The 27,497-nt window shown below is 39.3% G+C and overlaps 2 protein-coding genes across 3 annotated transcripts in view; one reads left to right on the top strand and one right to left on the bottom strand.

Moving 5' to 3' along the window:
* The first annotated feature begins 4,426 nt into the window (after positions 1–4,426).
* Positions 4,427–17,170, top strand: LOC148131133 (uncharacterized). Its single transcript, XM_087959047.1, has 7 exons — positions 4,427–4,537; positions 4,946–4,990; positions 5,941–6,093; positions 6,589–6,656; positions 14,763–14,965; positions 16,863–16,939; positions 17,147–17,170. Exons 1-7 carry the CDS (start codon positions 4,427–4,429, stop codon positions 17,168–17,170), a joined length of 681 nt encoding a protein of 226 aa, XP_087815173.1.
* A 6,222-nt stretch (positions 17,171–23,392) lies between these two features.
* The window catches only part of NECAB3 (N-terminal EF-hand calcium binding protein 3), a 99,248-nt gene continuing 95,143 nt past the window's right edge, over positions 23,393–27,497 (bottom strand). For both annotated transcript variants that reach the window (XM_026681685.2, XM_087959434.1), the window contains 3 exons: positions 24,719–24,796; positions 24,408–24,499; positions 23,393–23,946 (listed from right to left, as the gene is read on the bottom strand). In XM_026681685.2, the coding sequence (XP_026537470.1) occupies positions 23,918–23,946; positions 24,408–24,499; positions 24,719–24,796 (199 nt within the window). In that variant the 3' untranslated portion in view covers positions 23,393–23,917. The remainder of the gene's footprint in view (positions 23,947–24,407; positions 24,500–24,718; positions 24,797–27,497) is intronic.

The raw sequence follows: 27,497 nt of genomic DNA, 5'->3' as shown, positions 1-27,497 counted from the left end.
AGGGGCAGGGGGAGAGAGAGAGAGAGAGAGAGAGAGAGAGAGACCTGATGCATCAGATTGAAATGAGGCCTAATTTAGAGGCCCTTTTCCACATTGAAACATCTTTGCCAGCATCTTTGCCAGCACATTGAAACATCTTTGGCTTCTATTAATTAAAGGTTTTGTGGATGAAACATGGCCAAGACTATCAGGAAGCTCTCTCTGTTGAGGCTTTAAACAGGATCCATTGGACCAGATCTCCACCCTAAAAAATTACTTTTCCCCAATGTGCCAATTCTGTAAATTGAACCATGCGTTCAGCTCTACCATTCGCCGCCGGGTGAGCTGGCGATGTCAATGTGTGTCGGATGCCGCGGTCTGCCAAGTATTGTTCAAAAGCCAAGGCGGTAAATTGTGGCCCATTGTCAGACACTATAACATCTGGCAGACCATGTGTGGCAAAAAGTCTATTTAATTTCTTTATGACAGCTTCCATGGTGGTTGTCTTCATTTTGCTCACCTCGAGCCAATTCGAATAAGCGTCAACTATGATTAAGAAGGTATGCCCCTTGGTCGGCCCTGCGAAGTCAATATGGATGCGCGACCAAGGGCCTCTGGGTGTCTCCCATTCTAATGGTGGGGCTTTCGGGGGAGCCGAGCGAGTCTCTTGGCATCTGTTACAAGCGGCGGCCCAGGTTTCAATTTGTTTGTCCATGCCTGGCCACCAAGCATAGCTCCTGGCCAGGGCTTTCATGCGTAGAATACCAGGGTGCCCTTCATGCAGCAAGTCTAAAACTTTTTTCTGTAGTGTCTCTGGTATTACTACCCAGTCTCCCCACAACACGCAACCTCTTTGCAAAAAGAGTTCAGTTTGCCGGTTTTTAAACGGTTTAAAAAGTTCGTTTGGCTCGGTTTCTGGCCATCCCCTTTCCACCCAGCTGAGAACTCGCGCCATACGTTTGTCCTTTTTAGTTTTATGTGCGATGTCTTGCGCAGTTACTGGTGGCATGGGTATCGTTTCAATTTGCAAAACTGGTAATGTGGGTGCTGGGTCATCTTGCAAGTCTGGCAAAGGGGAGCGGCTTAAGGCATCGGCGTGCGAGATAGTCTTGCCCGGGCGATGTATCAATTGGTAATTATAAGCGGCAAGAAATTCAGACCATCTTGTCATTCTAGGTGACAGGATGTGTGGAGTGGGTTTGTCACCCGCCAATATGCCAAATAGGGGCTTATGGTCTGTAATAATGGAAAATGTCCTACCATAAATGTATTTGTGGAATCTCTTTACTGCGGAAACGATGGCGAGGGCTTCTTTGTCCAGCTGGCTATAGTTCCTCTCTGGCTTGGACAAGGTTCTGGAAAAGAATGCCATTGGGGCTTCTGTTCCATTCGGCAAAACGTGGCTCAGGATGGCGCCAACCCCAAAAGGCGATGCGTCGCAAGTAACAGTCAGTGGTAGTGTTTCATTATATTGAATGAGGACTGCGTCTGAAGTCAAAAGGTTTTTTATTTGGTGAAAAGCGTGCTCTTCTCGCCGTCCCCATATCCAGGAAGCCTTTTTATCAAGGAGTCTATGCAGGGGTTCCGCGACAGTCGCTTTCTGGGGTAGGAAAATGTTATAGAAATTAATGAGTCCGAGGAAGGCTTGGAGGTCCGTTTTGTTCTTTGGTCTGGGGGCGTTTTTGATGGCTTTCAATTTTTTGTCTGTGGGATGAATTCCTTGTTTGTCAAGGAGGTATCCAAGAAATTCAACCCTTTCAGTACATAATTGGCACTTTTCCTTTTTCACCTTGAGGCCAGCATCTTTGAATTTCTGTAGGACCGCCCTCAGTAATTTTTCCAATTGTTCTTTGGTAGGGGCTGCTACTAAAACATCGTCGAAATAGGGCACGACTCCTTTAATTCCCTGCAGCAATCTCTCCATTAGACTTTGAAAAATCCCCGGTGCGACGCTGACCCCAAACTGGAGCCGGTTACATTTGAATGCCCCTCTATGTGTCACTATTGTTTGGGCTTCGGCGGTTTCAGCATCGACTGGCAGTTGTTGATAAGCTTGAGCCAGGTCGAGCTTTGCAAAGGTTCTGCCACTCCCTAGTGAGTGTAGGAGATGTTGGACTACCGGCACCGGGTAGGCGCTCTGCTGCAATGCATGATTGAGGGTGGCCTTGTAGTCTCTACAAATTCTCAGAGCCATCTGGTTTGATGGGGGTGACAATTGGGGTTTCCCAACGGGCATGATCAATGGGTTCTAACACGCCTTGCGCTATTAGTTTGTCTAATTGTTCGTCTATTTTAGGCTTGAGTGCAAAAGGCACTCGGCACGGTTTGATACGGATGGGAGCAATGTCAGGGCTAAGATTAAAGGAGATTGGGGACCCCTTGTACTTGCCTAGATGTTCACTGAAGACTTCTTGGAAGTCCTGGACGAGCGTTGCTTCCCAGTCTTCGTCTTCTGTGTGGTTGATGCCTGCCATCTCGATCCCCAACGGTGCGAACCACTGCAACCCGAGTAGGCTGGGTCGGTCTTTATCAACGATTGTGAGTGGTAGGATGGTGGTGTGGTTTTTGAAAGAAACTTTAAAATGTCCAGTGCCAGCGACCGGAATGCGGTTACCTTGATAGTCTCTCAATATTAGTTTCTGGTCGCTTAGCTCTTGGCGGCAGATGCTGGGAATTAGTCGTTTTATGGTCCTCCAGGAAACCATAGAGAGGGAGGAGCCGGAGTCTACCTCCATGGTGCAAGGTTGATTCTCGATGGTGACCTCTACACGTATCTTTCATGCGTCTATTGATGAAGTGTGGCCGATGATGACTGTTTGGTGCGTTTCTTCTCTTCTGGGTACATCGATGAATTTCCTGGGTCGGCTGTCCCGGTTCCATCGGCTGTCATTTTGGCGGTCCCGGTTTATGGTGGGGGTGCCATCTATTCTTCTTGGGCTGTTTCCCCATCATTGGGGGCTGGAATTTCGTTTGTTGTGGCATACTTTGGCAATATGCCCTCGTTTTTCGCAAAAACAGCAAACAGCATCCAGCAACTTGCATTTGGAACGCGGGTGATTTCCTCCACAGTCAGCACATTGGTAACTCGACTTACGACCGCGCCGGTCTCGTCGCTCGCGTTCCGACTGAAGTCTGTGAATTTCTTCCTCTTCACTGTCAGAAGGGGATTCGATGTCGCCGTGGTGGGTGGATGCTGCGTGTTTTTCTGATGCGGTTGCCGTCTCGCTGGTGGGTTGGCGGTCGGTTCCGTTGGAACGCCGCATTCGTGCCGCTGACTTACGGGTGGCCTCGGCTGCGGTGGCTTCGGCTATGGCGTCGGCGAGGGAGATGTCCCCTTTAGCCATCAGCCTGCTTTGGAGAGTTGGGTCTCTCAGGCCGAGGACGACTCGGTCACGCATGGCCTCATCTAGATTGGCGAATCCGCACAAGCCTCCTAGGTCCCTCAGGTCGGCTACGAACTCTCCAATGCTCTCGCCCTCGCACTGATCCCTCTGGTAAAAGTCATGCCGACGGATGAGGGTCGGCACTGCCGGGGCATAGTGGTTCTGGAGGATGGGAGCTAGGGTATCCCAATCCATTGTCTTGATGTCTGCGGGCTTCGCGAGTGCCTTGGCCATTTTAAAAACGGCGGGTCCGCAGTGTGTTAGAAAGACCGCTCGCTTCTTGCTGCTGGTGGCATCCTTCAGGTTGTTTGATTCCAAGAACATTTGGAAACGATCAATGTAGGACTCCCAGTCCTCGCTGGCCGGATTGAATGGTGCGGGTGGCATGGCGCTGCTGGCCATCTTGCTGGTCGTCTATGCGCTGTCTGCCACGTGCTAGTCAGCTCTGTTGTCTCAGTATCCCACCCTCGTCGCCAGTGTTAAGTCTGGGCAGTGTGTCCCAAGGAGAGACGAGACTCGAAGTAGTGACAACAGCTCTTTATTAGGAAATCAGATACTGAGACAAAAATCCTAGCTGCAGCAGCTCTTTTTATAGAGCTGGCTGCGGCTAGGCAGCCTATGACATGCTTTTGGGCTTGCCGCACTTGGTTTTACCCAATCGCGGCAGCCCGTATACCAACCAATCAGGATTGCTTTAATTGTCCAATCACGGCCCGGCTTTTCCGGACCAATAGGAATGCAGGCCTACAAGCCTGCTAGTATGGAACAGGCGGTACCGTCCACTTTGGGAACCACTGGTCTACAAGCTTATTAATCTCAAAACGACTAAAAGGAAAGGAGGTAAGCTGAGCTTTTCAGTGTTAAAAGCCAAAAGATGGGGAAGAAAGGTTTAACTTTTATCAAAACTGTCTACAGACTCAATTAAAATTATTAGGAGAGGGTAGCACCACTGATTCTGCCTTTAAAGATTAATGAATACTTCTGTATTTTCATGTAATTCTCATCAGGCAACATTCAAGGTTTCTCTACCAGGAAGACCACCCACAACCACACCATTCCTTGTGATGCCACATTCTGGAACTTACCTGCACATGGTCTTAAGCAAGAATTTTATCAGCTATGGGATTGCTGCTATGACTGGTGGAAGCAGTGCCACCCTTAACAAAGAAGCAGGGGTGAGGTCATGATTGCAACTGCCATTGAGCTTCTGTGTTGTTCAAAGACACAAGATTAGGGATTCAATAGTTCTTACAATTGTGTGTTTCAGGATCAGTAAATATACTAACTGTTATGAACTAGATGTAGGAAAGAATTTCATATATTGTATTACTAGTGATTTTTCTTAAGATATCAATTTGGCCCCTCTAGAAAAGATGGCAGACACATGGGTTTTGGATCAGGTTGTGCTGTGTTCAATACTCCTCTTACCTCACTTTTGGATCTATTGTTCCCATTTGTCTGAGTATTAAAATCAACAGCAGCTGAAAGAGAAACTGACTTTGGGCAAATCCATTAAAGTATTTCAGAAATTAAGCCAGTGACAGATGTTCAAATTTAATTCACTTATCAATACTTCTTGACAGGAGAAACGGCTCATGACAACTGCATTAACAAATGTAATTCCTAAGGTCAGTATATTTCCTTTTTGGGCCATTGTTTTATGCAGTCTAAATCAATTGTTTTATATTGAGTATGCAATAGTGTATTTTTACATTTAGTAGTTAAATTCCAGTGAATTGGATGGGGCTTAAAGATCTTCCTAAGATTGGAAAGTTGAACTTCTTTGGCTCCAACTCCAACATCTCTAAACTGAGTTTTGTTTACTTATAAGAAAATAAAGCTATCATGGTCCACTGGCTGTTACTACATATTCATTTTAAATTATTACCTTTTTATGTGCACTGACGTGTTTGAATTTGCATTAACGTGTTGCATGTCTGAAAATTCACTTGTCAGGTTTGAATTCTGTTGAATATGAATTATTCATAATCACAGTTCTTTTGTCAGCCCAAACAACTATTGCACTGGAAACTTTATTCCATGATATTTTTTTAGGTTTATTATATGTTTCTGAAAAAATATAAACCTGATCCTGTTCTTACAGATAAAAGGAAGCAATATAATCCAATAATTTGCTTAATTGTAGAGAGGTGGAATGAAGAAATTAATTCTCAAAGACAAATTCATACAGCCATTACAAAGCCTTCAAAACACTGGTATAATGACATGGTGTACAATTATGATAATGCAAGCAATTCACTATTGCAAAATATGATTGGTTTACCAGAGCCAATGGGATTGTAATGTGATTCTAAACCTATTGTAATTCTTTCTTATTTATGGTCAAGTCTTGAGGTAATGTCTTTTTATATAATCTCTCTAAAAATGATGGAATCTATAGAATACAAAGTAGTAGACCAGAATTTATTTATTTACATTACACAAACCCGTACTTTATAAAGGACACTGGGTGCACAAAATAAAACTTGTATCTCACTAGTTGCAAGAAATGCAATAGATTTATTATTCCGGTGAATTACAAATCCTTTATATAAGCAAACTCATGTTTTGTTTTCAGATATCTGAGCGTTTTCCAGCTCCACAGTCTCTGGTAATACAGACAAGAGGCTCAACATTCACACTTGTTTCTATGGGTAGTCAGAACATTAAACAAGGTCTTTTCACTGAGGTCCTTGTACAACATGGTCAGCCTGTTGTACACTTGGAAGTTGTAAGTACACAGTTCTTGTTTTCTATCAGTCAAGATCTCTACCAATGACCCACTTACTTGTGAAACCCTCACCACATTACTTTGACACTAAGTTCATTACTGGGTCCACTGCAATTATTTAGTAACAAGATTTATTATTTTTCTGGAGCTTTTGTCTTGAATGATCCTACTTCAAACAATATTAGCTACTAAGTTGTTATGACCACATCATGTTTAAAATTGATATGGCATTTATTTACCAAACTTAGTGTTGACTTTTGAATGAATTTTGTTTACCTTAATTAATTTTCTAACACTCATCTTTGACACATGGGTGTACAAATACTCATACATATTAATAAACATATATTTGGGGTTATAGCCAATAGTGGCAGTGAATTGTAGATTTTCTTTCCTGATAATGTCTTACCATAAGATGCACCACAAAACTAATGCCATCATTAAAAACACAGCATTCCAAACTGTGAAATGATTCCCCCTTTTTTTTCATTGTAGAGCACAACGTTCCAAGCAAGGCTTTCAGCTTCTAATGGTAAATTATTCATTACTTTGTCACAAAACAGGTATGGATATTTCTCCTGGTTTTCCTATTAATATCAAGAAAACATCTTTTGGAATAATAAGATATTGTCAATAGCTGGCAATGGTAAATATTACAAATAATAAATATGGCTTGCTATTCAGAATCAATGGGAGTTAATTCAAGCATTCCTTAATCTTATTTGGGAATATAGGGAGATTTCCTCTTTCAGCTCTTCTTCCTTGTCCCAAAGATGCTTTTCAAAACTACTTCCTTGGTTTTTTTCCCCTTGAAAATGCTTTGCTTCTCATCCAAGAAGCTTCTTATCCAAGAAACTTTTTCAGTTCTGACTGAATGATGGGAAATGGAAGAATTTATGTATATTCCTTAATAGTCATCTGGTTGTTAGCACTCTGACAGTCATTGAGGCCACTTGGGGGTTTAAGGAAAACAACCAAGAAAGTCCAGTTTGCCTTTTGAAAACACATTTGGAATAACTATGACCTGGATGATTGAAAATTTCCATAGACATGCCTCCTTCCTTGTTGAGAGGAACATGAATTAATCAACATCAGATTATAAAGTTGAAGAGAACTTAGAGGTGCACAACCTCTTCTTCCTCAGTGTATTACCAACCACAAATGCAAGATCTCTGATAGAAAGTTGCTCAGCTTCTTCTTAAACTATCCTAGTAAAGCAAAATCCATAATCTCCTAGTATTTGCCTGTATGTGTCTGTCTGCAATGTCCATCCATAAATCTATTCTTGCTTTCAGTAGTTTTATTCATTTATAACAGTGAGTATGTGACTAAAGTTGTATCCACTGCAAGACACAGTGCTAATATATATATATATATATATATATATATATATATATATATATATATATATATATATATATATATATATATATATATATATATATATATATATATATTTTTTTTCTTAAGTTTTCATGGTACTTACATGTATGGTGTTCGGCTTGGTTCGGGTATTTTCCCACGTCATTGTAGTTGTTCTTTTAAAGTTGTAGCAACGTTTCAGCAGAATCTCATCTGCCATCATCAGGCTTCTGTATTGTGTCCGTCTGTGAGTCAGACTTTTACAGTGGTTTCAGATTTGAATTTGGGGCAGCCTATTGCTGTGCCAGAATGGTTTTTCTTCATCCTGATTGGTTGGGAGTCTTGGTCTGTGTTTATTGGTCTCGGAGTTTGCTGTGTTCTGCTTGATTGGTGTCTCTAATATCTTCTGTCTGTTTTTTGGCTCTTTTTGTATCTTGATTGGCTGGCAGCATTGTGTTGCTTTATAGGAGGCCTTTAGTGCAGCTTGGCTTCGGGTAAATGGACGGCTATCATTAGTTAGGAAGCTGGGTTTCATCTGGGTGCCTGGTTGGGATGTGTTTGAGCTGGAGGTATCAGGGGGGATCTGTTTGTGCCCAGGTGTTTGCCTGGCTTGTGGTGTGGAGATTTTTTTGTTTGTGAGTGCAGGCTTCCAAATGATTGACAGCCTGGTGGAATCATCTCTTCTATTCATGCTTTCTGGTCTTTTTCAATCTCTATGGCTTCTCTGATGATTCTGTGATTAGGGTTTTCTATAGTGGCCAGGGTTTTTGGTGCCATTGAAGTTGATGCTATGACCTGTGGCTTCCATGTGTTGGACTAGTGAGGAAGTGTGTTCCAGCTTTTTGACTGCATTTTTGTGTTCATCCAGGCGGGTGCTTATTCTTCTATTGGTCTGTCCAATGTATGTGGCCGGGCATGATGCACAGGGGACTTCGTATATGCCTTGGTTTTCCAGGTCAATTTTATCTTTGGGGTTGCTAAGGATGGCTGCTATTTTTCTGTCTGTTTTGAAGGCAGTCCTGATGTGATGTCTGTGTAGTACCTTACTAATTTTGTCTGTAGTACCTCTTATGTAGGGCAGGACAGCTGTTCCATAGGTCTGTTCATCTTCTGGGTCTCTATTATGTTTCAGTGTGTTTTTGTGGATCAAGCTGGTGATTTTGCTTTTGTGGAAGCCGTTGGCTGTCAGTACTTTAGTCAGGGTGCATAGTTCAGTCTTAATGTGTGTCTTGTCTGCCAGGCGTTTGGTTCTGGTAATTAGTGTTTTAGCCACGGAGTTTATCTGTGCTGGGTGGTGGTGGGATTGGGCGTTGAGGTAGCGGTTGGTGTGGGTTTTCTTCTGGTATATGGTGTGTCCTAGTGTGCCATCTGTTTTTGTAGATTAGTACATCTAGGAATGGTAGTTGTTTGTTTGTTTCTGTTTCCATGGTGAACTTGATTTTGGGGTGTGCGCTGTTTAGGTGTGTTAGGAAATTGTTTAGGTTTTCTTGTCCATGGGGCCAAATCACGAATGTGTCATCGATGTATCTTAACCATAGTTTGGGTTTGAGGATGGCATTGGCCAGGGCTCTGGATTCGAATTCTTCCATGAACAGGTTTGCAATGACAGGTGACAGTGGTGATCCCATGGGAGCTCCTTCTATTTGTTTGTATCTTTGTCCTTTGTATATGAAATATGTGTTGGTTAAGCAGTGTTCTGTTAGTTCCATGAGGTGTTTAGCTGGTTGGTATTTATTTTTGATGATTTCAAGGGTCTCTTTTATCGGGACTTGAGTGAATAGTGAAACCACGTCAAAACTTACAAGCAGATCTTCTTGCTCCACGTGTAGATCTTTGATCATTTCCAAGAAGTGGTATGAGTTTTTACATGAGAAGCTGCTGTTTCAGCATGGGGCTGTAGCTCTTTTGCTAGGTGTTTAGCTAGGTTTTGTAGTGGTGCTCCTCTGGAGCTGACTATGGGTCTGAGAGGTATGCCTTCTTTGTGTATTTTTGGGAGGCCGTATAGTTTGGGGCATCTGGAAGATTTCTCTCTGGGTATGATCGCGTGTTGGATCTCTTTGCTTATGTGGCTGGTTATAATTTTCTTCTTGGTTAATTTTTCCAGATATGTGGTTGGGTCTGTGTTTATGGGTTTGTATGTGGAGTCTTGGAGTAGGTCTGTCAATTTTGTTTCGTAGTCTTTTCTGTCCATTACTACAGTGGCATTCCCTTTGTCTGCTGGGAGGATGATTATGCTGCTATCTCTTTTCAGGGTTTGTAGTGCTTTGATTTCATTTTTCTGTAAGTTGCTTTTTTGGTGGTTTGCTTGTGCATAAGATGTTGGTAACTTGGTGTCTTATTTTATCAGCTTCATCTGTATTTAATTTAGTTAGGCTGGATTCTACTGCACATATGATGGATTCTGTGGGGATTTTTTGGGGTGCTATAGCATAATTGAATCCTTTGGTTAGGACATCTGTTTCTGTTTTGGTGAGTTCTCTGTTGGAAACGTTGTGCACTAATTGTTTCAGGTGTTGTTGTGAGTTGTTGGGGGTTTTCTTGTCATGTTCTAATTTCTTTAGTTTTTTCAATAATTTTTTCTTGTTTGTAAATGCCTTCAGAATCAGCTCTCCAAGTTGTAAGTTGTTTTATCTTGTCCCAAAGTAGAGGGTGGATTTTGCTGCTCAGTTCCAGGTGTAGTGCTAGCAAATCTTTGTTTAACTGATCTAATCGGAATCTCTTATTGTGGAGCTCGTTCCTTAGTAAAGCCATTTCAGTTCTTTTCAGGATACGTTTAGTGGCTGCTGTGCTTTGATGAAATGTTAATTTGAAGCAGGTTGGTGTAGTATTGTTGTCTCTGCAGCTGCGTAGGAATTGGAGGTCACATAGTATTCCTGCTCTTTTAATTTCCAGTTTCTCGTAGGTTTTGATCTGGCTGTTTATTTCCTCCCCGTAGAGGTTTGATATTTGTTTTCTTAAGTTTTCTTAAGTTTTCTTAAGTTTTCTTAAGTTTTCTTAAGTTTTCCTAACTAATGATAGCCGTCCATTTACCCGAAGCCAAGCTGCACTAAAGGCCTCCTATAAAGCAACACAATGCTGCCAGCCAATCAAGATACAAAAAGAGCCAAAAAACAGACAGAAGATATTAGAGACACCAATCAAGCAGAACACAGCAAACTCCGAGACCAATAAACACAGACCAAGACTCCCAACCAATCAGGATGAAGAAAAAACCATTCTGGCACAGCAATAGGCTGCCCCAAATTCAAATCTGAAACCACTGTAAAAGTCTGACTCACAGACGGACACAATACAGAAGCCTGATGATGGCAGATGAGATTCTGCTGAAACGTTGCTACAACTTTAAAAGAACAACTACAATGACGTGGGAAAATACCCGAACCAAGCCGAACACCATACATGTAAGTACCCGCGAAAACTTAAGAAAACAAATATCAAACCTCTACGGGGAGGAAATAAACAGCCAGATCAAAACCTACGAGAAACTGGAAATTAAAAGAGCAGGAATACTATGTGACCTCCAATTCCTACGCAGCTGCAGAGACAACAATACTACACCAACCTGCTTCAAATTAACATTTCATCAAAGCACAGCAGCCACTAAACGTATCCTGAAAAGAACTGAAATGGCTTTACTAAGGAACGAGCTCCACAATAAGAGATTCGATTAGATCAGTTAAACAAAGATTTGCTAGCACTACACCTGGAACTGAGCAGCAAAATCCACCCTCTACTTTGGGACAAGATAAAACAACTTACAACTTGGAGAGCTGATTCTGAAGGCATTTACAAACAAGAAAAATTATTGAAAAAACTAAAGAAATTAGAACATGACAAGAAAACCCCAACAACTCACAACAACACCTGAAACAATTAGTGCACAACGTTTCCAACAGAGAACTCACCAAAACAGAAACAGATGTCCTAACCAAAGGATTCAATTATGCTATAGCACCCCAAAAAATCCCCACAGAATCCATCATATGTGCAGTAGAATCCAGCCTAACTAAATTAAATACAGATGAAGCTGATAAAATAAGACACCAAGTTACCAACATCTTATGCACAAGCAAACCACCAAAAAGCAACTTACAGAAAAATGAAATCAAAGCACTACAAACCCTGAAAAGAGATAGCAGCATAATCATCCTCCCAGCAGACAAAGGGAATGCCACTGTAGTAATGGACAGAAAAGACTACGAAACAAAATTGACAGACCTACTCCAAGACTCCACATACAAACCCATAAACACAGACCCAACCACATATCTGGAAAAATTAACCAAGAAGAAAATTATAACCAGCCACATAAGCAAAGAGATCCAACACGCGATCATACCCAGAGAGAAATCTTCCAGATGCCCCAAACTATACGGCCTCCCAAAAATACACAAAGAAGGCATACCTCTCAGACCCATAGTCAGCTCCAGAGGAGCACCACTACAAAACCTAGCTAAACACCTAGCAAAAGAGCTACAGCCCCATGCTGAAACAGCAGCTTCTCATGTAAAAAACTCATACCACTTCTTGGAAATGATCAAAGATCTACACGTGGAGCAAGAAGATCTGCTTGTAAGTTTTGACGTGGTTTCACTATTCACTCAAGTCCCGATAAAAGAGACCCTTGAAATCATCAAAAATAAATACCAACCAGCTAAACACCTCATGGAACTAACAGAACACTGCTTAACCAACACATATTTCATATACAAAGGACAAAGATACAAACAAATAGAAGGAGCTCCCATGGGATCACCACTGTCACCTGTCATTGCAAACCTGTTCATGGAAGAATTCGAATCCAGAGCCCTGGCCAATGCCATCCTCAAACCCAAACTATGGTTAAGATACATCGATGACACATTCGTGATTTGGCCCCATGGACAAGAAAACCTAAACAATTTCCTAACACACCTAAACAGCGCACACCCCAAAATCAAGTTCACCATGGAAACAGAAACAAACAAACAACTACCATTCCTAGATGTACTAATCTACAAAAAACAGATGGCACACTAGGACACACCATATACCAGAAGAAAACCCACACCAACCGCTACCTCAACGCCCAATCCCACCACCACCCAGCACAGATAAACTCCGTGGCTAAAACACTAATTACCAGAACCAAACGCCTGGCAGACAAGACACACATTAAGACTGAACTATGCACCCTGACTAAAGTACTGACAGCCAACGGCTTCCACAAAAGCAAAATCACCAGCTTGATCCACAAAAACACACTGAAACATAATAGAGACCCAGAAGATGAACAGACCTATGGAACAGCTGTCCTGCCCTACATAAGAGGTACTACAGACAAAATTAGTAAGGTACTACACAGACATCACATCAGGACTGCCTTCAAAACAGACAGAAAAATAGCAGCCATCCTTAGCAACCCCAAAGATAAAATTGACCTGGAAAACCAAGGCATATACGAAGTCCCCTGTGCATCATGCCCGCCACATACATTGGACAGACCAATAGAAGAATAAGCACCCGCCTGGATGAACACAAAAATGCAGTCAAAAAGCTGGAACACACTTCCTCACTAGTCCAACACATGGAAGCCACAGGTCATAGCATCAACTTCAATGGCACCAAAACCCTGGCCACTATAGAAAACCCTAATCACAGAATCATCAGAGAAGCCATAGAGATTGAAAAAGACCAGAAAGCATGAATAGAAGAGATGATTCCACCAGGCTGTCAATCATTTGGAAGCCTGCACTCACAAACAAAAAAATCTCCACACCACAAGCCAGGCAAACACCTGGGCACAAACAGATCCCCCCCTGATACCTCCAGCTCAAACACATCCCAACCAGGCACCCAGATGAAACCCAGCTTCCTAACTAATGATAGCCGTCCATTTACCCGAAGCCAAGCTGCACTAAAGGCCTCCTATAAAGCAACACAATGCTGCCAGCCAATCAAGATACAAAAAGAGCCAAAAAACAGACAGAAGATATTAGAGACACCAATCAAGCAGAACACAGCAAACTCCGAGACCAATAAACACAGACCAAGACTCCCAACCAATCAGGATGAAGAAAAAACCATTCTGGCACAGCAATAGGCTGCCCCAAATTCAAATCTGAAACCACTGTAAAAGTCTGACTCACAGACGGACACAATACAGAAGCCTGATGATGGCAGATGAGATTCTGCTGAAACGTTGCTACAACTTTAAAGAACAACTACAATGACGTGGGAAAATACCGAACCAAGCCGAACACCATATATATATATATATATATATATATATATATATATATATATATATATATATATATATATATATATATATATATATGTATGTATGTATATGTTTTCTTAAGTTTTCGCGGGTACTTACATGTATGGTATTTGGCTTGGTTCGGGTATTTTCCCACGTCATTGTAGTTGTTCTTTTAAAGTTGTAGCAACGTTTCAGCAGAATCTCATCTGCCATCATCAGGCTTCTGTATTGTGTCCGTCTGTGAGTCAGACTTTTACAGTTTGTTTTCGTAGATTTTCATGGGTACAGGTATGCAGGTCTTGGTGTGTTTGGGTCTTTTCCTATGTAAGATTGAGAGCATCTTGGCAACGTTTTGATGAGGTCCCACTCGCCATCTTCAGGCTGGTGCTTTCGGCTTTGTGCTTGTGCGAGCAAAGTGTGATCGGAGCTGCTGTCTCCCTATATATACTGGTGGGGAGGTTGGCTGTGTTGTCATTTCTTGATTGGTTGATAATTATAGCACAAGACCCAGGATGTCAAAACAATAGAACTCAGAAGGACATCACACAGCCCATTACCCAGGTTGTTACAACACAGGAGGCTGATAGACACACAGCCAATACCTCAGCCACACATGTTCTTACGAAAAAGCCAGCCAATCTGCAAACATCAACTCCTTCAACCAATCAAAAAATGACAACACAGCCAACCTCCCCGCCAGTATTTATAGGGAGACAGCAGCTCCGATCACGCTTTGCTTGCACAAGCATGAAGCCAAAAGCACCAGCCTGAAGATGACGAGTGGGACCTTGTCGAAATGTTGCCAAGATGCTCTCAATCTTACACGGGAAAAGACCCGAACACGCCAAGACCTGCATACCAGGGTTAAAATAGCTGCCACAAAGTCCAGAGGATCAATAGCATTATTTACAGTGGGATAACCCATGACCTGCTGGGTCATCATTTCAGAGATATTTTCTTAGCAAATCGGGGAAACAGAAGGGCCACAGATGGGCAAAAAAGCAGTGGGAGTGGGAGCGACTTCTGAATTTCTGATGGTTTCCCCATTGTGGAAATCTGGCAGGGAGCACCCTCTCTCCCTCCCTCCAATTCCTGATGACTTCCCCATTTACTTGCTTGTGGGAAGCTTGGAGGGAGAAAGTCAGTGGGGAAACCAGTCCAAAGCCAGCAGGCAGATAAGTGACTGCTTAGGGAGTAAGGAGATACACAGGGGTGCAGATAAAGAATATGTGGAGTGCATCAGAGTTGCCACACTGGTCGGGGATGGTACATGGAAGACGGTATGGATCAGGGAGGGTGCACGGCGTTGTGCATGACGTTCTGTGCAATTCAAGGAATGAAGATAGGCCTTGTGGTTTGGGAAAGGTGCATGCAAAAGGTGTCGCATGGGTCACAGAAGATGATGGCTAAGTGACCACATAAGTAGCTTAACTGTGTAGCAGCAACCAGTAGCTCTGAAGCAGCCACAACATATCCAATTTTCATTCCCTCAGGAGTCATGAGTGCTGGATTTTGGACTCATTCTGTAAGTTAGCTCACTTGAGGTACCTCGGTTCAAAAAGTGCTTCCCTATGAAGCACCATTTCACCAGTTAAAGGGCATAACAATGAGAGTTTTAACAGTAGATAAATGTCAGGGGAGTTGTTGTAGTAGAGCTACAAGAAGTCAGTAAATTAGTCAGAAGTAGGAAACTACATGGGTAAGTAGTTGTAGAACTTAATGATGTAGGAAATAATAAAGGTCTAAAATAGGGAGGCTGCTTAGAAGCTGAATTAATTCTTTATGGCTGATGGGAGTTGATCCAAACATAAGGGAACCAGATTGCTTTAATTTTTTTTAGAACTTTAGACACAGACTAAAACATTTGTTAAAGATAAAGTTTTCAAATTTATATATTAATTTAATATATCAAATTTATTATGGCTACCCACTCCATTAGATTCTGGGAGGCTTACAAAATCCAAATATTAACATATATATTACATTACCTTCAATTTCAGCAGTAGTATCTCTTAACAGAAATAGCTGGGAAAAGGAATGGATTTGAGGCTGCATGGATGGACCACTTGATTAGTCACTGTGGACAGAATTCTCAGACTGGATAAGATTTTAATCTGATTATCATGGTTTTTCTTATGATCTTCCACACTGGAGCTGGAAAGGAAAGTTAGAGTATCGTTTCCAATTAAGAAGATGGCACAAGGCCACAATATTGTCACACATAAGTAATGCAAATTTGGCTGGGTTGGAGTTCTTTTTATCTTCCTTCCTATTTATTTTTTAAAACATATAGAAGTATATATGTGATACAGTCTGGAAGCAGGATAGAAAAAAAAAGCAATTTAGAATGGTCTGCAAACTTCTTTGCTATCTAATCTATTTTCAGACTCAATTAATAATTGAGTGTTTGGCTTTCATAGGCCTAAAATGGTTTAGGACCAGGCTACCTGAAGTAGCAGCTTCTTCAGTGTGTACCTACCTGGAGTTTAAGATCATTTAATGATCTGTTTGAGTTGGAAACTCTTCTCCCAAAGAGGTTCAAGCACACTAGCAGCATTTTGGTATTATGTGAAGATTTTTCTCCTCCCCCACCCACAACTTCTAACTGGCTTTTAATTGTATTTCAATTGCATTTTAATTCATATTGTTTTAGTTTTGCAATGATGTCCTTGCAGCTGCTTAGTTTTATATAATGACTTCATTTTATGTCTATGTGTTCTTATTCAAATTGTATATTTTGGTGTATTATTGTAATTGCCCAGGTTCTGTCAGCTATTTGGCTGTTTAAAAACTAAATAAATAAATAGAAAATGCTTGCAACATAGAAGCTCTAACCAGATAGGAAAAACACACTCTTTCTCTGTATATTAGCTTTTAAGGAAGTAATAAAACATCTGATTGTCCTCCAGATGTTGCTGAATTGACTGCTAAGGCTGCCAGGAATTATTTCATACTGTATGCCTTCCCAATATAAATAAATAAATAAAAATAAAACCAGGAGATTTATATAAGTTTCAATTTAAGATAATACATATGGCTCATCCTAATTTGGTTTAACATCCCCAATCATCTGGACGATTTCAATATAATTTTAAACATATTTAGAACTGGTCAACAAAGTAAAACCCAGTTAATTCTGAAAACTGAGTATTTTATCTTTTAGGAATGCTTCACAGAGGGATTGTATTGCCTTCTGTTCTAAACATCAAGTGGACAGAACTCAATATTGCCCTTTCTGAGGTAAGCACAGATGTATACATCTATCCTCCACTGACACAAAAATAGCCATTTTGGTGTTGCAGATATGACATATTTCTAAGAGGAGGAAGTGATTGTATATTATGTATGTCATACTTCCTTCTATTAATCAAATTTCCATGTATGTCATTAGGCTGAAACATGGTATGCCACAAAATTGCACATGTAGCTATGACTTTTCTTTTGTAGGGTGGCCTGATGATATCAATGTGATCAATCCACTGAAACTGCAGCATCCAGTAATCAGAGAACATTTAAAAAGATCAAAATTCATGTTTGATAATGGTACTCTTAACATGTATTTTCAGCTTCTAATCTTTAGAAAGTTAAGGCTCTTAATGCAGACTGTTGTAATTGTATTTCCAGTATATCATAATACATTGTTCACGTGATTCCCAAATATGCAATAAATGAGAACTTCACCTCTTGGTGAAAGAGTCATCTTTAAAATATCTTGTTATTTGTATGAAATGTTATTTTATCATTGAGGTTTTGTATGTAGAGAAGCAAGTCAAGTCAGCAATGTACAAAAATTCATACCAAACTGAATACAGAAAATTACATAGTCAGATTTAAATTAGTGGTTGAATGTTGTTGGAGCGTATCTATCTAGGGATGGCTGTGCTTTATGGCACATGAAACATGGTTTATGGCAACATGAAACATGTAGGTTGAAAATATCCATGATCGTGTGATGCAGTTTATGTCCACCTACCTAATCTTGTTTCTGTTTGAGTTGGAAACTTTCATATTCCCTTTTTCTATACATGCATCTGTATGTATAAATTTGCATATGAAATACTTTTTTTATTCTGAATGGTAGCGGTGATGATGATTGACAATGATCCACTAACCTCTAATTATAAATCTAAAAGCCAAGTCTGTTGTTATTATTACTAGATTTTAATGTCAGTCAGTCAGTCAGTCAGTGAGTCTGTCTGTCTCTATGTCTCTATGTATCTGTCTGTCTGCCTGACTCAAGGGGACAACCTATCTAATACTCCTGCCTCTAGTTTACCCACAACAACAGTGAAATGGGTCAGGCTGAGAGAGACAGTGATTGACCCAAAGTCCCCTAGCTGACTTTCTTACCTAAGGGAAGCCTAGAATTCACAGCATCCTGGTTTCATGGCTGGCACCTCAACCATTAGTTAGAACAATTAATCAGTGGAACAACTTGCCTCCAGAAGTTGTGAATGCTCCAACACTGGAAGTTTTTAAAAAGATGTTGGATGACCATTTGTCTGAAGTGGGGTAGGGTTTCCTGCCTAGGCAGGAGGTTAGACTAGAAGACCTCCAAGGTCCCTTCCAACTCTGTTATTCTATTCTATTCTATCAAACTGACTCTCAGATCTCAATTCTGTTGCTAGATATACATAATCTCACCAACTCCTTCTGTGTTGAGAATTTGAATTCAAGATTCTGTTTATCTAATGCTTCAGTTAGTGCCAAGGTTTAATGGCAGTACACTACCCAGTTTCTAGAGTTATTTGCCTTCACCATGAATCAGTAACCCAGATTGATAAGCACTGTGACATGTGTTGCTTATTAAACATGCCAAATATTTCCCCCATCATCTCTGAATTGACATTTTGCTCTAATGTTATGCTGAGAGAAAGAAGGGAGCAGCTCCCTATACTCTCAGGTGAAGGCTTGGTTTATTTGTTATTCAAAGGACATAACAAGATTTGTAGAGTGAGAGATAAGTGTCAAGTTCACAACACAGAATCAGTAAGACTTTCTTTACTTTGGTTTCCTCCCTCTCCCAACTGTGAGCATCTGTGCCCTAACTTTATTAGGCTGTAGAGTCAGAAACCAGGGATTTAAAGAAAGAAATATGTAGATTAATGCAAACATAATGCTAATAAAGGCTCAAAAGAGGAGTTGCAAAGGAATTAGCTAAATCACCAGATAAGGAAGCAGTCTGACATATGAAATCCATGCTCCACTGAAATAATAATGCCAGGTACTGTTGATACTCTAGTTATATAAGCAAAAAACTTATTCTATAAGAAGGATGTGTACCTGTGGATAGCCCTAACTTATTAATTATCTGAATTCCCTGGGTTTGCCCAAGATATTGAACTATAAAACCATGGTGGGTTCATAGAATACAATAGGCTGAAATGTGGTTCCATAAGTTGTAATTCAATGTATAATGGAAGTAGAGCAGCTATGCTCAAAGAAAGGGACCATTAAATAGTCCCTTTGTGAGTTTATCAATATATTTGTGGTGATATAGTATTAGTAGTTAGCACTCCTCTTTGTAAATCAATTAACTCTTAGTTAATTGATTTACATTCCTCTTAGTTAATTGATTCCAACAGAATAATTGTTAATATTCTTTCTCTAAAAGATGGATGCATTATAAGGTGCAGTCAAAAGTCACAAGAAGCAGTAGTGAGACTTTACTATTCTGTTCAGAATTACTACAGAAATTGGAAGTCTGACCCAGAACCCTTCCCAGAATCCTTCAAAATAAAACAGGAAGGGGAGCAGGGTCTAGAAGATTCTATGGACCAGTAGGGTGTGTGTGTCTTCCTTGACATTCATATTTATATGAACATTACTCTGACAGAATAGCTTTTGACACACTCTGGGAAATGGAAATCAGTAGAAGACTCAAGACCCTTTCTAAAACAATGATTTAGTTACTGGTTTCTTTTAGGTATGTGTTGAAGGTTCCTATGAATTGAGGTTTCTGAATTGCAGTGGGAATGTGAACTTAATTTGAGTTAGTATATAATGACAGAAAATAGTAAAGTTAAAAAAACACAGTCAACTAATTCTTATCAGACCAGTTATAGCAGCTATTTAATTGATTCTGACAGAATACTTATATTTAAGAAGTATGAATACTGTTCCGCATTTTGTTCTTTCACAAGAAGGAAGACTGAGTGTCAGCAATGATAAGCATCCTGAGGACAGAGACTGGAAAATCAGGATCCTCGACTATATAGAGAACTGTCATGGGCAAAGTTCTTCATCTAGGCTTCTGTTATTCATATACGTGGGTTATGAGCCACACAGAGCTCTATTGGAATCCTCTGGAAGATACATGATTACTTTGTGAGGGAACCCTGCCTCTGTCTCCCCCTCGATGGTTACCAAATGACAAGGCATAATCTTGCTAAGCTCTTTCCATTTGTTTTGGGACAGTATATTATATATACATCTATCTTTGAAATGGCTGTGTTTTGCTTTATCAAGATACTTTTATTATTTTATTTAATCTTCACTCATCTTCTTTGAAAGGACACCATTTTTGCTTTGTTGCACTATGGTGTAGTGGTTAAGATGCTATATGAAGCTCACTGGATGACTTTGGATCAGCCATTCTATTTCAACTCCACCTACCTTACAGGGCTTTTGCTGAGGAAGAAAAACAGAAGGAGGGAACACTACACAGGCCAACATGAGCTCCTATACAAAGGATACAGTATTTACCAGTAACGGTATAACGATCACATTCTGTCCTTTCTGCCTCTGAAGGGCACCAGCTCACCTGTACAAAAAATAGCTGTCTATAAAGGAAAACTGGATTTATCAACAATGATCCTCATCAAATCCCACTGAAACAACCTAGGTTTGGTTGTTATCTTTAATTTGTATGACTGACCACTCACCAAGTGCATAATAACATTAAAAATAATCAAATAAAAATAAAAATCTTTTTTTTTAAAAAAAAAACAGTACAAGAAAACATATAAACAGGCTGTGATCAAAATTTATCTCAGGTATATTAATTATATATTGATGGCTCATGCAACGTTCAAGGCCAATGCCTAAGGGAAGAGCCAAGTGTCCTGGATCTTCCTAAAGGTCAGCAGAGTCAAAGCCACTTGAGGGAATGCTGTTCCACAGGGAAGGACAGAGAAAACACGTTTGCTGGGTTCTTCAAATGGCGCTGTTTAATAAAAGCGTAATACACTGGAGTTATTGAACTCCAAAGTTTCTTCTACCTGGAATTCTGAGGTTAAAAAAATTCAAAATCTAAGGTCTTGTGTGTGCTGCTAGATCGCAAAGCCATTTTCTTGCAACAATTTTGCAAATGTGGGTTGATTTTTCTTGCAATAGAAAAAAGTTCCTTTCTATAGTTGGTGTGTGAGCTCTGGAAAGATACAGGGATATGTTGATAACTGGACAACCTGCTTCTGACTTTGTGTATAGCACTTGAGAGCTTAAGGATGAAGCATTGTTTGGCTGCCTTATCACATGAAGAATGACTGCACAATTGCATCCTAGTATAACCAGACTGATCCCAGAGGACAGATGATGGATGTTAATTTAATAGCCATTGATTTTTCTACCTGTCTTTGAACCAGGACACAGAACAGACAATACATCTCCTAAAAAGATAAAGCTCAGGTGATATTTAATTGCAAACATTAGTACTACTAAGTTGTAGAACAACAGATTCACTATGGTTGAAAAGAAAAATTATTTGTCAGTGAGATAATGTTTCAGGACCAAGTAGAAGGGGATATTCTTTTGTTTGTTCCCTAGTAAATTTTGCATAATGTATTAATGGTATATTGTAACATGCTTTGTAAAACAATCTTCTGTAAGAATCTTCAATTCTCCTTCTTAATCCCAGGATATTAGAGAACATTTTTTCACTCATTTGTGGTGGAGATTTATAATATATTATTATTATTGGAACTGTTGGAGAGTGGTGCTATTGTTCCCCAATTGGAGAAAATTTGTCACAATAATTTCTCTTGGATTTAATTAGTGTGTGGGAAATCAGGTAGGTGATCACAGTTTGAAGGATGTTTGCCCACAGAAGCATAAAGATCTATTAACACAATAGATAGCACCTATTCAATTCATCAACAAACTATCTTAAATATTGAAGATTAGTTGGAATGAAAATGTTTAGTGCAGAAATCAGATGTCTGCCCATCTCTCTTCTTGACCCCTTTAGAGGAAAGCAATATGTCTTCAAGAGAAATAGTTTACAAAAAATAAAATTTAAAAACAACAACCCTCAAGCCTCAAGCACATCAGCCTTTATTACGGAATATAAAACAACATTTTTGGGAAGAAATGTCATTAGACTTTCTCTAGCTGCTATTTTCACATGAAGAAATTTAGGAAGATAAATCAGAAGGAACAGACTAACATTTATCCAGTCTATAGCAGGAATACAGAATTGTTTATTAAGAGACAAGGAAAGTAGAGGATACAACTGTGCTTTGATTACTTATGCACAAAAATAAGGTTAAATAATCAGGACTTTATTATTTTTATAAAGCTGTTTTATGTCCTTGAATTGCATCTCATGTTGTTCGAAAATGAACACTTTCCCCATTCTTACAGGAGAAACACTCATAAAATATAAAACCATTTATAAAGGGCACAGCATCCAAGTACCATTTCTATGAAAGCAATTCCTTTTTTTCAGATAGCGTGCAAATGTCTTATTTTATCTCCATTTTATTTATAATAAATAAATATAATAAACTATAATAGTACAGGTGGTGCTTGATTGCACATTACAAAAATCACAGAGATCATGAGCATATTCCACAAAATTAATCTCTCTTTCCCAACTTTATCTAGAAATTAAAATTTAAAGAAGGTGCTGGATATTTTGTTGGAGATGCATAACTTTCATCTCAAAAAGCTACAGTCTTAGAAAAGGGAATAAATTGAAATAGTTTTAAACTGTTCAAGGCTGCTTACTTGTGAAATTCTTACAATCTGTTTATTCCTTCAAATTTATATTCTGTGTTATATTTCTTTACATTTCCAATTTTACATATCTCAGCTAATATTTGATGTACTTTTGCTGGCAAAAATATGTAACATAATATTATTCTGCTTAACATGCTCAGTCAGACTGTAAAATGAAAGCATTCCTACAATCAGCCTACATTTTGGTTCATTATAATTGTTTTTGTTTTTATTTTATTTATTAAATTTATCCACTGCCCATTTCCCCAATGAGACTCTGGGAGGCTTAGAGATCATAAAAAGATAAATAGAAAAGCAGCTAAGATTTTAATATTATGCCAATTAATTTTTTTAAAACTATGAAAAAACAAAACCCAGGAACCAAGAGGAGTTGCTTTTAAAGACAAAGTGGAAAGTGGAAAAGATTTCAAATAAGGGGCTAGAATTTACATCTGGACTGCAAAACTTCCAGACCGGGGTTGTCAAACTCATGGCCTGCGGGCCAGATGCGTCACATGCTGGCCATGCCCATGCCTGATTTAGCGCAGGAGAAAAAAAGTCACAATACATCATGTGATGCTGCCGTGACAACACCCCTGTTCCAGACTAACACTGCACCAGGGAATCTACCTCTAATCATTACTAAAATTTATTCTCTGCTTTGCTTTTGAATTCATACACATTTCTAAGTTCAAATTCGAATTCTGAATTTTGAAACTTGTGCAAATCCAACTATGTCATCTAGAATTCAAATCTGGTTCCAGACAGGATCATCTAGGCTCTATAATAGCTGATGGCTCCATTTCAAATGAAATTCGATGACATGGGAAATAGATCCTGTTATATCTTCTTGTGATGCCAAAAATACATAATGATGTATGCCCAGTAGAAGACTTCCTCCTTTAGCCTTTAGAATTACCAGGCCCAAATCTCCTAAGCTTCTTCCCTTTGTGCACCAGCACTTGTGGGCAATCAATTGTTGCATCACTATCATACTTTAGGGATAGTCTCTTCTTATAGCCAAAAGCGCAAGCAGGGCTATCATAAAAGGTCTGAATAAAAAGGGCAATAATACAGGTCTGTATGTTAGAATGAAATAAGGGTATAAATCATGTTCAGGAAAGATGACAAGGCCATCTTGTTTGCACGTCTGCAGAAAAAGAAAACAATATTGCAGAGGTTAGGACAAGAATGGGCACCTCTGGAAGGAAGGCTGTATTAGAAAGATGCTGCTTGATCCATCACATGCTGGTCACATTGAGATAATATTATGGAGAGCTTTCAGTTATTATTCATAATCCACCAGGAAGCTAAAGAAAGAAAAGAAAACATTTACAAACTTTAAAAAGGCAAACCAGATTACACAAATGTTGTAAAACATGATTCTTGACCTCATAACCTACAGGTTTTAGACTTAAAATAAGCCTTATTCCACATAGATACAACGTGCTAAGCTTAACATGGCTTTATAAGTATGGTTTACAATCTGGCTGTATTTTTAGTTAGTTAGTTATTAAACTTATTATTCCGCCCATCTCACCAAAGGTGTAAAATTGCACAATTGTGATCATAGCCTGAAAATATTGCTAATTCTTAAAATATGTGTATCAAACGGAGAACTGTCACAGCGTCAAAACCTGTATTTTGCTCACCAGAAGAAAAAGAAAATCAGCTGTCTATTAAGCATTTTGTGGAGAAAATCTATTGATGTGGTTGCTAAGAGTTGACATGGATTTAAAGGCACATAATCAATCACTAAGCATTATCTTACCTGGGAACAGCATAGTGGTCAAGAGCTCTGGAGAATCCAAAAGATCAGTAATGGCATGCTGGAACTTCTTACTATTATCTGACTGTAGATGGCTAGAAACAAAAAAAAAAGATAAAAAAGGAAAATTAAAACAGAATGACTTGGGCATTTTCTACATCTAAGAGCAACAAGTAGCAGGTTTTGTATATTTGAGTGTCTGAACTTTGCTAAGCCTAACAGGAATCTTTCCCCCGTTTTGCTCATTAAAAAATGCACTTTTGTGGAACTGTACTTAGCCTTGATATAAGTTGTTGATAATTTTTAGGAATCACCTTTTCCAAGATATTACATTTTGCCATAATTCATAGAGGATGAAGGAGGTATCACTTGCCAGCTTATGGGCAGACACACTGCAAGCAAAAAAGGAAAGATATTAGGAAAAATATTATTACTATATATCATAAACCATGCTGTGTATATATATAGGATGCCAGTGTCAACAATCAGCTGGCTCTTCCACCGTCTCTTAAATGATTCATGAATGATCATCTTCTACTACTCTCAAAGAAAATATAATTATTTTCATTTGATATTATTCATTGTTTTCAATTATATTTAATTATTAATTATTTCTTTTTAAAGGAACACATAATGGTGGTGGAGTTAATTTCCCAGTCTATATACTGAACAATGGAGCTCCCTTCCTCACCACCACCATTTCATAGCCTTCAGAATCCAGCCCACGCCAGCCCATAATTTGTCCTCACTGCAGTTTATTTTTTTATTTTTTTATTTGATTTGTCAATCACTTACAAGATAATAGGTATAAGTATATACATAGTTATGAATACATGAAATGGGTACATATAAGAAAATTAAAAGAAACAATAGGACAGGGACGGTAGGCACGTTGGTGCGCTTATGCACGCCCCCTACAGACCTCTTAGGAAAGTGGTGAGGTCAATAGTAGACAGTCTAAGGTTAAAGTTTTTGGGGTTTGGGGAAGAAACCACAGAGTCAGGTAGAGTATTCCAGACATTGACCACTCTGTTGCTGAAGTCGTATTTCCTGCAATCAAGTTTGGTGCGGTTAACCTTGAGTTTGTATCTATTGTGTGCTCTTGTGTTGTTATGGTTGAAGCTGAAGTATTCATTGACAGGTAAGTCATTGCAATGTATGATTTTATATACCATACTTAGATCAGACCAAAGATGGCATAATTCAAGGTTTTCTAGGTCTAGAATTTCAAGTCTGGTGGCATAAGGTATTCTACAACGAGTGGAGGAGTGGAGAACTCTTCTTGTGAAATATTTCTGGACTTTCTCAACTGTGCTAATATCAGATACGTAATGTGGGTTCCAGAGTGATGAGCTGTATTCGAGTATTGGTCTAGCAAATGTTTTGTATGCTCTAGTTAGTAGTGTGATATTACCAGAGAAAAAGCTACGTAGGATTAAGTTAACAACTCTTAATGCCTTTTTGGCTATGTAGTTACAGTGGGCTCTAGCACTTAGATCATTAGAGATGAGTATTCCAAGGTCCTTTACAGAGCTTGGATCATCAACAAGGTCTTGACTATTCAGCTTGTATTTTATTTTCTGATTTATTTATTTTTGCCAATATGTAAGACAGAGCATTTATTTGTTGAGATTTGAAGTTGCCATTTGTTTGACCATTCTGATACATAGTCAAGATCTTTTTGAAGGGTAGCAGTATTGTCTGTGGTATTGAACAGCTTTACATCATCAGCGAAAAGAACGTAGTTGCTCTTAATATGATCACAGAGGTCATTTATGTAGAGTATGAAGAGAGTTGGTCCTAGAACACTGCCTTGGGGAACACCACTATTGACAGGTACAGAATTTGATAGGACACTCCCAATTTTGACCATTTGTTGTCTGTTTGACAGGAATGCTTCTATCCAGTTGTGCAGTTGTCCAGAGATACCATAATATTTTAGTTTTAGGAGTAGTTTGTCGTGTACCACTGAATCAAAGGCTTTACAGAAGTCTATTTAGATTGCATCTATTGTTTTGCCCTGATCAAGTTGTATAGTCCATATGTTTTTGCAGTGTAAGAGTTGCAGTTTACAGGATAGGTTTTTTTCTGAAACCAAATTGTTTATTGGAGAGTAGGTTGTTTGTCTCTAAGTGGAGGATAATGGATTGATTAATAATTGATTCCATGACTTTACAGGTGACGCAGCATAAAGAGATTGGTATGTAATTTTCAACTAGGCTGGGGTCTCCCTTTTTGAGCAAGGAGCTGGTCCTGAGAGATTTTTCAAAGATTATGCTTAGAGGTTCGGCTATGGCAGTGGATAGCTTTTTTAAGAAGTAGGCACATATTCCGTCTGGTCCAGTAGATAAAGATGGTTTTAGATTGCATAGTGCTTTTTCAACATTGTCTTCTGTAAATTCGATAAGTATTAGATCATTGTAGTTGTCTGTAGTTCGACTAGGAAATATTGGTCATGATCCATTGCTGTTTACAAATACTGACCCAAAGAATGTGTTAAAGAGGTTGGCTTTAATGGTGTCGTCATTGCAGTTTTTACCATTAGGTCCTATCAGGGGTGGGATGGACCTTGAGTCTTTTAGTTTGTTGTTTACAAAATTGTAAAAAGCACGGGTGGAATTGGTGCATAGAAGGTTTTCCTCTTGTTTAATGTGATAATTGGTGCATTCAGTCTTTATCTGATGGCATAAATTTTTGTATCGGCTTTTGAAATTGGCAACGTGACCAGATTTGTTTTTCCACCAGAGTGATCTCTTTTTGGATTGAAGTTTCCTTATTGTTATGGGTAATCTGGTTTTTTGTTTTTGTTTTGGGAGTTGTTGTTAGTACATATAGTTTGATGACTCTTTTGACTTCAAGTAAAAATATGTTATAATGGTCTTCAACAGCATTGCATCCAGTGAATAGAGATTGCCAATCAAGGGATGAGAGATCGTTGTCTATAAGATCATAGTTGCCTTTTTTGAAGTTATAGTTGGGGATTACATCATTGTGATGATTTTTGTGTGGGCGTATGTTGAGACAAAAGTCAATCATATTGTGGTCACTGCTGGAAAAGGGTTCTTTAGTTTGTATTCCGTAAATTAAATTCAA

This window comes from Notechis scutatus, chromosome 3 (assembly GCF_049901735.1).
Source record: "Notechis scutatus isolate UNSWTSFEM ecotype Mainland chromosome 3, rNotScu1.2, whole genome shotgun sequence".
Taxonomy (NCBI): domain Eukaryota; kingdom Metazoa; phylum Chordata; class Lepidosauria; order Squamata; family Elapidae; genus Notechis; species Notechis scutatus.
This window is presented reverse-complemented; position numbering and strand designations above follow the sequence as displayed.